The sequence below is a fragment of the Platichthys flesus genome, chromosome 6 (genome assembly GCF_949316205.1).
Source record: "Platichthys flesus chromosome 6, fPlaFle2.1, whole genome shotgun sequence".
Classification (NCBI taxonomy): Eukaryota; Metazoa; Chordata; class Actinopteri; order Pleuronectiformes; family Pleuronectidae; genus Platichthys; species Platichthys flesus.
This window is the reverse complement of record NC_084950.1, coordinates 24,602,992-24,616,351: the sequence shown is the minus strand read 5'-3', so window position 1 is coordinate 24,616,351 and position 13,360 is coordinate 24,602,992. Positions and strand designations below refer to the sequence as shown.

The window sequence follows — 13,360 nt, the reverse complement described above, 5'->3', positions numbered from 1 at the left end:
CTACAAATACTACAGGGATTACTACATTCATATTTCAAATGTCATGCTGTCCGACATTGTCAATCATGTTTGATAAAGTGGGATAACTAAAAAATAAATTGTTGTTGTTGCAATTAAGTTTGTTTGAGACTGGTTGGTGGTTGTCATTCACAAATTTACTCAAAATTAGATACATTATAAATGGATTAAATATAATAAAAAAAGGCAATGCGGTTATTATATAAAAAAAAAAATATTTTCAATGTTTAAATGAGTAGGAATTAATGATGTTAGTCTTTATTAGGTCCAGAATTTATTTAACAACAAACCTTTATTGTCATAGGTTATAATCGATTCAAAGTTATAGTACAAAAACTAAAAGTAACACATTCTTAAATGTAAAATCATCATATTTAAAAATCACAAATGTACTTATTTTACAGTGACAAAGGACAAAATGTACTGTATAAAGCAGTAATGTTGATGAAAACAGCTCTTTTCAAAGACATAACAGAATACTATTTCATTAATTATATGTTCCTCTTAGCCATTGTTGTTGTTGAGGTAGTAATCATCGTACTGAAAATTTGTGCGTTCTTAACACCTTAGAGCTTCGGGACACAAATAATTATTCAGTCAGGCTTTGTGTGAGGCTTTAAAGGCAACATATGCTAATATACAGGTTCATGAGTTCACTTTGGGTTATTATTTTAAAATGCTGAAATGTTAAAAAAAAATGCTCTACTTTTCCTCATAGGCTACTTGTTCCTTTTTTCAGCCTCCGTCTGAAACTCGTGGTTTTAGCTCCTGTCTCTTTCAGGCCCCGGTCCCGATAGAGGCCGGTCTGCAATGATTGGTCAGTTGATTCTAGCATATTTGGACAATGCTGCTTTTCCTGGCTTTACCTACTAAATGTGCATTTAGCAAATGTGGGGCATCCCACTGTCACGTAACATAAATAATTATCACGTGACATCACTATTATGTAAGTTTCAACCAACCTACAGATGAGGTGTTTCAGGTCCTCAGGAGCAGTGTTTTTGTGGAGCTCCCTCACTATGGACTTTGCATACCTTTTATACACGCAAAAACCTAAATAACACAATAGAGAAAATAAAAAATGACACGTCAATTCTGACTTAGCTTTGGAACAATACATTAGTCCATTGATTTGCCAATTTTTTTTCAATGTAAAGCTTACTTTCCTTTGATCGCAAGAGATGTCTATAAAAATATGTATAAATTTATGTTTATATATATTAAATTCATTGAGATAATATGTATTAAAACTAATAAATGTTTAAATGTTTCTCTTTAAATTAAATGTATCTCTTTAATATATTATATCTGATTATTCCTCTTCACTGTATACAGCTGTTTTTTGCTTTTCGAGTGGGTTAATTGTGGAAATTCCAACTATTTCCTATGAAATCAGTTGAATCAGTTTCTGACTTTATACTAGGACAAAAGGCTTGAAGTGCTCAAGATGATATGTGGTTGGGATAAGATGGTATTTATTTAACAGAAAAGTGGATTTCTCATTCCCTCACACTGTAATAAAGACGGTCAAGCCTCAGCACAGTATGAACAGATTCAGCTTGGTGGTCAGCATATTTATAGCTCCACTGACAATTTAACATCACCATGAATAATGTAAAGCAATGAAACAACCTATGAGCCAATAATGTTTATGTGAGGTTAGAAGCCTGTTTTCAATGCAATTCCCCATTCCACTTGTTCTATCTCTCAATACTAAGGTAAACTACTGTTTGGCTTTACCGGCCCAAAAGGCCACCCTGTAGGGTAGCACTTCATTACTTGGATGTTCCCTATTGGTTGGTTTTGTAAGAAGGGAGGAAGGGCAGGTACTGAAAACATCTAAACCGTTTCAAAATACCATTGCAGAAAGGGATATCATAGCAAGATTGGTCACACATTTTTTTGCCCTCCTGGTGCACCTTCTCCTGCCAGCTTTTGATGCCCCGCTCTTTTTCAGTACCTGAAGAAGAAAGTTGGTTGTCAGTGCCGATTGAACTTGTTAAACGATTTATTATGACTAACACACAAACCTGGAATGGTGTTATCCAAGATGAACCCAAGGAATCCTCCGATGAACATGTGGGTAGTGAAGAGCACAACAATGACTTGGTCCAGTTCTTTTATTCCTTCAAATCAAAGAAAGAGAATAAAATTAATTTGAAACCTGACATGTACCTTGTGAAATAACAAAGTGACAACTATAAATCTTGAAGGCCAATTCTCTTTGCTCTTGCCTCCTCCACATGAAGGTCAGAGATCAGGTTTTAGTTCAGCCTAGTAAAACAGAAAGAGATACAGGCCCCCTTAAAATCAAAACCAACAGCAACTGGGCCAGACAGTAAATCTTGTAGGACAGGATAACAGCCAATCCACACACGGTCCGGCTCCGATCTGTCTGTTGGATGGAACATAGTTGCTTTCTGGATTTCTTGACCAGATGACCCCTATTCATGTGTTCATCTCTGAGCCATATATCTGAAATTTGAACTCCCCAAACATGTCCAAAATTGAAATTGTCACGAAGACTTTTTTATGTAAGCTAAATGATCAAAATATATTCAGTATTTCTTGGAAATAGTGTCATTCACGGGCAATGGATCATACCTTGACCTTAGATTTCATTCATTTAACAACAACAAAAACGTTTTGTGATGAGAATAATTTCCACTTAATAGTTGTTTACTATGCATTTGGGGTTCCAACTGCCCTCTGAAAACAATATTTGTAGATAATAACACTGGACAGCTCTGTAAGTATTTTTAGTTTTACATCCAATGCTGTCCTATTTTTTTTGTAAAGAATTTGTGTATGGCTACAGCAGTATCCCTTAAAAAGTTGTCCACCGATTAAGCAATACACTGATATACTGTAATCACTGCGAAACTCAAGGATAAATTCCTTCGGCCACCAACAACTCAGGTCAGAGATGCAAACGTCATGCCTGCAGTGGCTAATGCACCCTGTGCTCAAAGCCTCAAGCTAACACTAACTGCTCCAGATCCTCTCTGCATTTTCAAACTTCAACAAATGATGAAGGACTGGCTGTTCTAGAAAAGGTATATACACACCCTTTTCACTAGATGCATAGTATCTTAAAACTCCATTTATTTAAATGAAAAAAGGCTTTAATAGACTACAATAACTTAATTTACTAATGTATTGAACAAATGCATTAAATAACCATGAAATTTACGCCCTCTCATCCTCATCATTTATTGTCATAAATAATATCTTCAACTATACCGGTTTAGTTTACTTAGTTTGCAATAGAGTATATAACAATGTTCATATTGAAATGTAACAGTTTTGACTTTTTTTCAATAGATTGTTAGCCTATAATTGACCGGTCACTCCCAACAATTTGTAGTGCCATGAAATGGTCGTTGATTTTAACAGAGTAATTCGGAGCAAAAACAATCAGATATGAGAGTTTAAATAATTAATTTAATATTTATATTCACATACAGTTCTGCTTAAATTTGTACCCAACCCTCAAACCCCTCAAGAGCTTCCCTACAATGACATCAATGGTCACACACATTCCCTGACAGAGCACACATCTAGGAAGCTCAAGAGTCGTTAGATGTGCTTGGACACGGCTAGTTTCTTTATACACCTGGGGAGGTACAGAATAATCTTGACATGCTGTGTCCTGCACAACCTATGGCTCATGGCATCCCCTTACCACCTGGAGCAGAAGCACAACCAGACCACCACAGAGACACACAGCCAAATTTGGGTCGTCCTGGTAGGGTTGCTATGTTGGCTTTCTACAGCGTAATTCAGCCTCTTTCATGATGTTAAATTAAAATAACTTCAAAATCTAGTCTGGGAAGTTGAATGTTTGACATGGCGCAGGCAACTGGTAGAGATAGGTTGTATGCGCTTCATCCTACACTCCTGCATCTCCATTGTTTAGCCCAATTAACTGTTGAAAGCTGCAATGCCGTTTTAATTTCGATACAATTTTGCTCTGATTGAATTGCACTCGTTATTTACAAAAGACACAAGAAATTGCAAATATCATCTTAACCAGTGAAATAAATTACGTCTGGGTGACGGTTCTTGGTGGACATCACCACTTTCTCCCTCAACCCTTGAACAAACTCCACCTAATGACTGTCCGATAATTGCTGCAGCCAACTTTGATGCCAAATCCTTTCTTTTTAACTTGTGCCACCGTCAGAGCCTCAAGGGACACAGCATTCAGTGCCTCAGTTATTGCACCCCAATATTTCTGCACACATATTAGTGAATCAGGTCCAGTGTCTGATGGAAAGCTTTGCTACATTATAAAAGATAGTGTACAATACCTTAGTGTCTTGTGCCCTTTGGTCATTGCAGAAATGCTTTTACTGTCCTCAGCAGGCAGGCAAAACCTGAAGCAACACCTGCCCTCTCTGTGAACTTGTCATTCAGATGCACATGAGACTGTACTGCCTGCAGAGTCACTGGGCAATCACAATAATTAATATTTATCATCATATTGGTCTCCATTGTGCTGTTGTAGGCAGTAATAACATAAAAGTGAACAATCTTTTTTCTTATCTGAATTTATCCTTTAACTTAAACCAATGTGTGCTCAAACATAATCTAGGTCTGTCATGCATATATTCATATATATGCATGTTATCTTTTACAGCTTGTTCAGCTTCTCGATTTGCCGTAGGTTATCTTTTCTTTTCTTGGAGTTAGGTTAACCATATTTATGACACTATTTCTGAGACAAGGTAATGACACTAAATAAATAGGGGTACCATACCCTGAGAAGACTTGAAAGGTAGTTTCAACTGCTCTCCCTCATAGGTTAAGTGGCAGAGCTGTCGGTGTTAAGCAGCTCTGATAATGGAGAGCATTAAGCCGAGGCCCTCACGGGGAGTCCAAATATTTGGCCTTCTAAAGGTTGTTTGGTGGCTGAGGAGCAGTCTTAGTAATCACTGGACAACTGTGGCACTCCAGTTTCCTCAGTCAGGCCTTTCATGTGGCATGTGTTGCCACTAGCACATGGCTGAAAACAGAGCTCTATTGAATATGTGAATGCCTGTATGTCCTGATTTCATAATGCCCCTTAGGTAATAAACTGCTTAATGAAGTTGTATTGAATTGAATCAAGAATCGCAAACAGTACTGACGTAGTTTGCCTCTGAACACACTCTTGTTCAAGGAACCCATCCCATATCACACACACACACATTTCCAGCCTAGAGAGGTATCAGTCAAAAGTTCAAGGCACCTGCTGAGTTAATTTTAAGTCTGGCAATCTGTACATCTAAAGATGACTGGGTGAGCAGCAGTTTGTTTACAAGCAGTACTGACAGGCTCCGTCTTGTGAGTAGCTATGAGCTCAGTGTTGAGGCTGTGGAAAGACTCAGGAGCAAGACTATTTTATCTCAGCCAGGCAGATTACAGTCAGTGACATGGGGGCTAGCCAAGAGGATTGGGAGGTAAGCAGCCTAGACCTGAGAAACCAGACAAGCCTTTATGCCCAGTGTTGAACTCTGGATTAGAACTTTCCTGGGAGACACTCGCATCACATGACTCATGGGATCAAGGTCTTATGTTTGCAGGGACGAGCTGTTTAATCTTAAGAATTGCTCTTTTGATTGCACTTCACAGCCGGTGGCCACAGCGATGCTGCTAGGTCGATCAATGCATCATCAAAACCAAGGAATCATCAGCTGATGGCCTGTGATTGATCTCTGACTGTTTCTAAGATCTCTGATCAATCAGATTTGTGTTTGCAGAAGCTTCACATGGTCTAATTTCATTTGTTAAAATACTATTTCATGGTTTAGCTATATTGAGTTCTACCTGTTACGCATATGTTTTTGTTTTTGTATTAACTTAATTTAAATGGGTGATTTCCAGTATTGGGCCTGGATTTTGGTTTTGATAGTTTCCCTCTAGCTTCCTTCTTCCTACTTTACTAGCCAGTAGTGAAATGCAGTGAAAAATGCTTTTTACCTCAACCGCTGCCATTAGGTTCACTGGAGCACACACATTTTTCCCTCTGTGAACTCTGTCCGTGCTTATTTTCTTTTGAACGTGAAACTTTTTAAAGAGCTGCCACAATACAAATTGAATTCACAAATAATCACGAGACCTAGTGTGACTAAGCAAAAAGACACAATTTTTTTTTTATCAGGGCTCAGGCTCAGGTAAGACAATTAAACAAGGCTCTCCCTGCAACTTTAAAATCTAGGCTAAAGACTAAATGTAACCAAGTGTTACATTTAGTGCCATATGGGCCTGTGGGATTTCGGAACACATTGACCTCAGGAGCTTAGGCTAGCAGAACCACTGCCATCTTTTCAAGTGTAATCTGTAAGAGGAGCAGTTGCATCACACAGCCTCCCTCTCACTGTCATTCCTGCGATAGGGATTAACCTAGATATATCCCATTTTTGGCATTGTTTTTGGCGTCTCTTTGTTTTATAAAGACAAAAAATCAAGAAGGCCAGACTTAAGTTGAAAAACATACACAGGTGAATGTGTGTTTACAGATTGTGATTGTGATATTATTTAGTCATCTTTAGATTCATCTGACTCATGGTATTGTAACGTGTGGCTCTGATGTGGGTACAGATGAAAAGGTAATTGAGGTGCAGTAACTGGGAGGTGCTGATCCAAGTGAGAAAATGTGATTAATCTGCTGCTTTTAGTATGAGTTGATGCCTATCAATGCTGGGAAATAAGTATTTTGACAAGTTAACCCAGGTCAACACTGTGTCTGGGCCAACAGTGTATATTAAAACTAAGTGTGGGTGTTTTGGTGCACTTCCTTTCTTAGTGGTGTGTATTGCCCTCAGTCATTTGCCTTTCTAGTGGTTCTGGTGACGTTATATAAAAAAATACAAACTATAGTATGAAGTCCTGGCCATATGGTTGAAACAGCACAGTGCTCCTTTAGTGAGTTTCATGTCAAAGCCAAACCTGTTGTTCAGCAGTGAAGTTTTCTCACAGAGTTCACAGTCCATCTCTCCATCTACCATCTCAACAAACCTCAGTGTTTCTTCCGCATTGTTGGACAGTTTATGACTATTTTAAGAACATGCCAGACTTTGTTGTAACAAGATCAATACTTTCCAGTCTGCTGTCGCTGGGAAGTCAATCTGCGCATCTTTCTGTCAAAATAAACAAATCTGTGTATGGTGAATATTAAAGTAATTATGTGTGAAGTTGTTGCCTGTTCTTACTTGGCTGTTTGGAAGGGGCTGTTTACGTAGTCTGTTGTGTAGCTGGTTGCAGCTGTCTTTCAGAACTGTAAAAGTGACCTGCAGTTATTCAGCCTGAGCAAATAGCAAGCTGGTGCAGGACTCAGTCCACAGAACCCTGAAGCAACACTAGGAGCTGTTCACCTGTGTATTCAAAGTTCAGTGATTGACAACTTCTCTTCAGTTGGAAGGTTCCAGCCACTGCTGCCACACTGCTCACCTGGTTTTTCAAAGATTCAACCATTGAATGTGTAATTTGTTCAAATCTCACCAAATTGCACTTCCTTGGGCCCTTAACAATGCAAGTGTGAAGCTGACAAGATACATTTTATTTAGCTTGTATTTTAGAAATGCAAGCTCAATATAGACAGACAGACTGACAGAGATTCAGATATTCACAGGAGAGCACCAGCATCTCACACAAAATCAAATGCCACTTGTCCAGCTTACCTCTTGCAAACAGGAAGGACACTCATGCACCAACATGCACATGCATCCATGCAGATCGGATACCAAGGCAAACACCAGAGATTGGATCAGAATACACACAGTAGAGTACAGCCTCATTCACTGCTCATGACTCTATTACTCCACTACATCTTTGAAATAACACTTAGCAGATATATTATTTTAAAATATAAATTCTAATATGATTAACCTTTAATGGACTGAGTCAGTGAGGTTAGGGTAAGGTGCCAGGGAATGCATTATGTCAATGAGTGTCCTCACAACTATAGAGAGACAAGTGTGTGCGTGGGTGTGTGTGTTTGTGTGTGAGTTGGAAAATAACCTGTGTCAATGATGCCAGGATTGGAGTGAAACCAGGTGGGTAAAACAAGTCCACTGAAGGTAGAGAAGCCGAGGATGAGGAGGTTACGGGATGAATTCAGGTCCACATACTGGGGGAGAGAGAGAGAGAGAGAGAGAGAGAGAGAGAGAGAGAGAGAGAGAGAGAGAGAGAGAGAGAGAGAGAGAGAGAGAGAGAGAGAGAGAGACTATGATACAAATTTATTTCAATTGGTTAACTTACTCTCAGATGGAAACCATTATTTTGTTGGTCTGTGTCAGCTGGCTACCAAATTTGACTGAAATGTGATTAGAAATAATCTTGAATTCCCAAAAAAAGGCCTGAATTTTATTTTGGTGGAGGATTCACATGTATTCAGTCATGGGAGGTCAGTACAGACCAGAATGGGAGTATATGAATTAGCTTCATATGATTCATTCCGCTGGAGAAGATATTTCCAGGCCCATTACAATGAATGACCATAATCCTGCAAAATTAAGGTGGAGGGTTGACATGGTTGTCGAACTGTAAATAGATAACAGGTATCACTTCTCACTTCTTTTGAGGGGACATTTTTAAGTTTATTAAGTGGCAATATTTTATGTCTTTGTGATGGCCGCACCAGCAACCACACACTGACATTCCAAAACATGATGGTAACTTCTTGATTTCTAGTTTTCTTAGTTGTTTGTTTTTGCACACGCACCCACAAATAACTTGACACATTTTGATTTCATACAACATACTTTTATTTGTTAAATATTTTCTTTCTGTGATAATTAATTAAGTTTTCTTTGAGTTACCAGTTCCTGGGGCCTTGTTTCTGGAGTCATCTGGCCGTTCAGCAAAAGGAGGCCCAGCTGCAGCAGACCACCTTAAATGGCTGTGAGTCCTAATTGGACTGCACCATGTCTGTTGCCTTATCTCTATTTGTAATTGTTAAATCTTTAATTATTGCTTTCTATTTCTATTTAATTCATTTTCCTTAGTTAATATGGTATGGTCTAATACGGGGATGTTATGTTGTGGCGGTAGTTTGTTTTGAGCGTTAGCATGTCTATGTGTATCCCCCTCTTTGTTTTGAGTGGCTTGACCAGCCACCATATATGTTCCCATCTCTCAGTCGAGGGGTGCTGATTTTTTTTGTGGTGATGCTGTCAACTGGTCGCCAGCGGCTGCTGGAGGATAATTTGCCTTTTACCGGTTGTGAGATTTTCTTTTTACTTTTTGGTAATGGGAACTTAATTAAAAACACACTTTTTTTGTTCAAAGAAACTCTGTGGCTCTCTGGTCTTCCTGCTCGGTCCCTTACAGTCTTCATCAAATCTTTTCTGATTTGTGCTTTGATGACCTTTTGTGTCTGTCGAGGAAAAATGTTTTTGGAGGCTTGATGCTTTGACATTAATTTAGTAAAAGATTATATACTGGCACGCTTACTCTATGTATGATCAAATATGATGGTAGTAATGTCGTTTTGTGAACAGGAAATTGTATCTAATCTTCTAAAGAGAATAATTTCAAAGAAATCGGTTGTGGTTGGTTTTAATTGGCAACAGCTGTTAATACCTGCCTCAACACATCCTGCATTAATCACATTGAAACATGTCGTACCAGGAAAGAGGGTTACAGTTGACCCAAGCTAATCTTGTTGCTTGGACTGTTTCCCATCCACACTCACACTTAAAGTATATCCCCACTCACAGATGTATCAAAGACAGGGACTCTTAAGGGGAAGTAACTGGCCTGCTAAAAAGATATGCAGTTAGAGTAATTGTATGGTATTTTACATGCAGCTTTTAATTGTGTAGAGTCCACTGCTGAGTACTCTTGATACTTCAGTTTGTCGTTTTGCTTTGTTCTTTTAATGAATTTACTGATTAATTTGAGACGCACCCTAACCCTAACCCATAAAGTTTCTTTTCATTACCTGATCCATATAAGAATTATCAGTTTTATCTTGTATGTTGGTCACAGGTTCAGTGCCAGTGACCTAACATACTCTCTAAACTTATTCTACGTGTGAATATGTAGAAGCTATTTGGGAGGCACATGGTTTTGGGGGCTGGAAGCCTTCTGGTTTCTGTCTCTAGTTTGACCAATTAGGTTTGTGATGGAAATCTGGAAATACAAGAGTCAGGAACACCAAATTTGTCTGTGTATTTTAATAGGGGCTTTCTGAAGAAAGGTTCAACACGGAGAGTCACAGTGATCTCAGAGTGAAGATGCAGTACAGTCAAATGCAAGGATATTATATAGGAGAACTAAGGCTGTGTGTCTGAGCCAGTTAAGACTGGTTTTGTAGGTCCAGTTTGAGAGAGTAATCAAAACACAGAAAACTGATTTATATATGTTTCCTTGGGAGATAAAGCAGCTGTATGAAAAGACTTACTTTACAACTACAAAATAGGTTAACGCTTAGTTATTTTTCCACTACACGTTTGAGCAATCTTTGGTTGCCTGAAGGTCAACCAAACACATTGACCATGGCTATCGACTTTTGAATATATCTGCATTTATCTGCATATAGCTGTAAATGCATGAATGATCTTCCCTGCATGAGTCTACCTCAGTCTGCCCTCCCCTTCTCTTCTCTACTCTTCTCATCTCATCTCATTATATACCAACCCACTGTCCATCCCTTTACTGGCTATACTAGCCCCATGCACAGACTTTACCACTTACATATTCGTATAAACTTATATATATATTTGTTTGTACTATCCACTCCAGCAGCACAAGAACACTTTCCTACTGGACACTGACACAATCATTGCATTCTGTACCATAAGGTCAGACCCATTCATGTATCTGTAATATGTTCTCCCCATGTATATGTGATTTGTGTATGTATGTCGGTGAGGTGTATAAGTATAAAAGCTACTGGATGACCTTAAATTAATAAAGTATCTATCTATCTATCTATCTATCTTAAGACACATTTCTAGAACATTCTTGTTTCACTCAAGTAAAATCTCAAAAATCTGACATGTCCTGTCTCAAGAGGATGCAGAAAAATGTGTCCATGCCTTGGTTAGATCCAGACTTGATGATTGTAATTCCATATTAGGCTCAAGCAGGAAGTCTTGAAAGACTCTGCAGCTTGTCCAAAATGCTGCAGCACGTGTCCTGACAGGAACCGGGTAAAGAGAGCACATTTCTCCTGTGTTAGCTTCACTAAACTGGCTTCTGTCTAAATCTGGAATAGAATTTAAAAATCTCCTCCCGACCTTCAAGGCCCCTTAATAATATGGCGCCATTATACCTCAAAGAGCTGATAGGACCTTATCTAGATATAGAGTAGGAGCCAGTGCTTTCAGCTCCTCTCCTGTGGAATTTGCTTCCACTTTCAGCTCGGAAGGCAGACTCCATCTGCACGTTTAAGAGTAGGCTTAAAACCTTCCATTTCGATAAAGCTTATGGCTAGGGCCGGTCCAGTCTTGTCTTGGACTTGCTCTTATGCTGCTACAGGTCTAGAATGTCAGGGGATACATGACACATGGTGCTTCTCTTTCCGGCGTCTACCTCTTTCTCACTTTAATATCTCATCAATACATGTAACTGACTTGACCTCTTCCCCAGAGTCCTTGTGCCTAATCGTTACCCAATCCAGGCCTGCAGCTGGGGCCACATCTTGCATTGTGATGGTGGATCGCAAATCAGAGATTGTGATGGCGGATCCTGGATAGTGTTTGCAGCTGATAGTGGATAGTGGAGGTGGATCGTGATCAAGGTGACACTCACATACATACCATTACTGACAATAACTCTTCAATTAATTTACTTTCCATTAGGTTAGAAGTGTTTCTTTTAATAAATGTTGTAAATACTGATATTTTGCTGATGTTGTCCATTAAACGTGTCATCTATTGCACTTCTCTCCGTCCTGGCAGAGGGATCCCTCAGATGTGGCTCTCTGTGGTTTTATGTTTTTCCTCACACTTGTTGAGGCTTAAGGGCAGAGGATGTTGCACCTTGTTAAAGCCCTGTGAGACAAATTGTGATTTGTGAATATTGACTATACATATAAAATTTGATTGAATGACCTTTTCGGCTAGTTATGTTTTGTGTCACAGGGTCTTGATTTTACGTGGAGCAGCTGTCTCATTACGCCATACAGCAGGTGCTTTAGAAGTGTGTGCCAAATTAAATATGATACTGTGAAAAAAATAGGATGTAATGTATTGAATATGTTTAAGAATTGAGATGCATTTACCTGAAGGTTGGATATCCCCACAGCTGCAATCATTCCAAACATTACGAGGAACATGCCTCCAATGACCGGATCTGGGATGGTGATAAAAACTGCTCCAAATTTCCCAAAGATTCCCAGGATGATCATGAGAATACCAGTCGTCTGGAGAACCAGTCTGCTGCCAACCTGGCATAAAAAGAGCACAGGGACAAGATGGTTTAATTTAATCATTGTTGCAATGTCTGTTTTATCTATTTTTCATCAGGTTGATGCATGGGCAAAAAGCTATGAATGGCACGCTATCATGTTTGTGATCCCTGTGATTTAGACATAGACAATTGGCAACAAAGAAAACGCTTTCGCAAAATAATTCCATAAACGAGTCCATAAACCTTTCACCACAGACTTTGGCTTTTACCTGAGGTGGGATCTGTTTTTACTCAAAGACAGGCTGTCATTTTAAATGGGCTTGTGTATATCAAACTGACATATCAATTAAATGAATACAAAGTCCGTCTGTCAGCAGTATTAGTGTTCACCAGGAGATTACAAGACATTTTATCCATATTCACTTTTATGTGACGCATTGGTCACTGGTGTACTTTCATCCAAATGTCGTTTTTGTCACCAACACTGTTGGGAGAATTCTTTTTTTTTTTCAGTTTTGCCAGCATGGGTTTTTGAAAAGAGTCAATAATTGAACAAGATACAGTAGAATTCTCACATGTGGACTGGAGGTGTCAGGACCATCTTCCAGTTTTGATAGCTGCTCTGACCAGGTGGTTAAAATTCTTGCAGTTTAAAGTATAATAAACTGTCAAAGCAATGTTGTTTTTTTTCCTCAAATATATCGGATCAAGGAAAATTTGTTAACCCAGGTCTTTGGTGAATTTGGTAAACTGTACTGTAGAGGAAGCGTAAGATAAAAGGCAGAGAAATGCGATGCACCTTAAGACCGCACTTTCATCAAATTTAATTTTAGGAATAACAATGTGCCAAGTTAAGTAGAGTAGTTTGTAGAGGCCTGCGGCAACTTTTGATCTTCACCTGGGCAATGGCAGCTGTTGAACTAAAGTCAATTGAAATACCTTGTTGGCAGAGCAGGTGTGGATGTAAAAAGTCTGTGTTAAGAGCTTTCACCGTAACATC

At 38.9% G+C, this 13,360-nt stretch overlaps 1 protein-coding gene across 1 annotated transcript in view; it reads right to left on the bottom strand.

The window, feature by feature from the left end:
• Positions 1-295: 295 nt before the first annotated feature.
• Positions 296-13,360, bottom strand: part of si:dkey-106n21.1 (solute carrier family 23 member 2) — a 32,080-nt gene continuing 19,015 nt past the window's right edge. Inside the window, exons 8-11 of the mRNA XM_062389034.1 lie at positions 12,233-12,397; positions 8,023-8,131; positions 2,049-2,144; positions 296-1,978 (exon numbers count right to left, since the gene is read on the bottom strand). Coding sequence (XP_062245018.1) covers positions 1,809-1,978; positions 2,049-2,144; positions 8,023-8,131; positions 12,233-12,397 — 540 coding nt within the window. The 3' untranslated portion in view covers positions 296-1,808. The remainder of the gene's footprint in view (positions 1,979-2,048; positions 2,145-8,022; positions 8,132-12,232; positions 12,398-13,360) is intronic.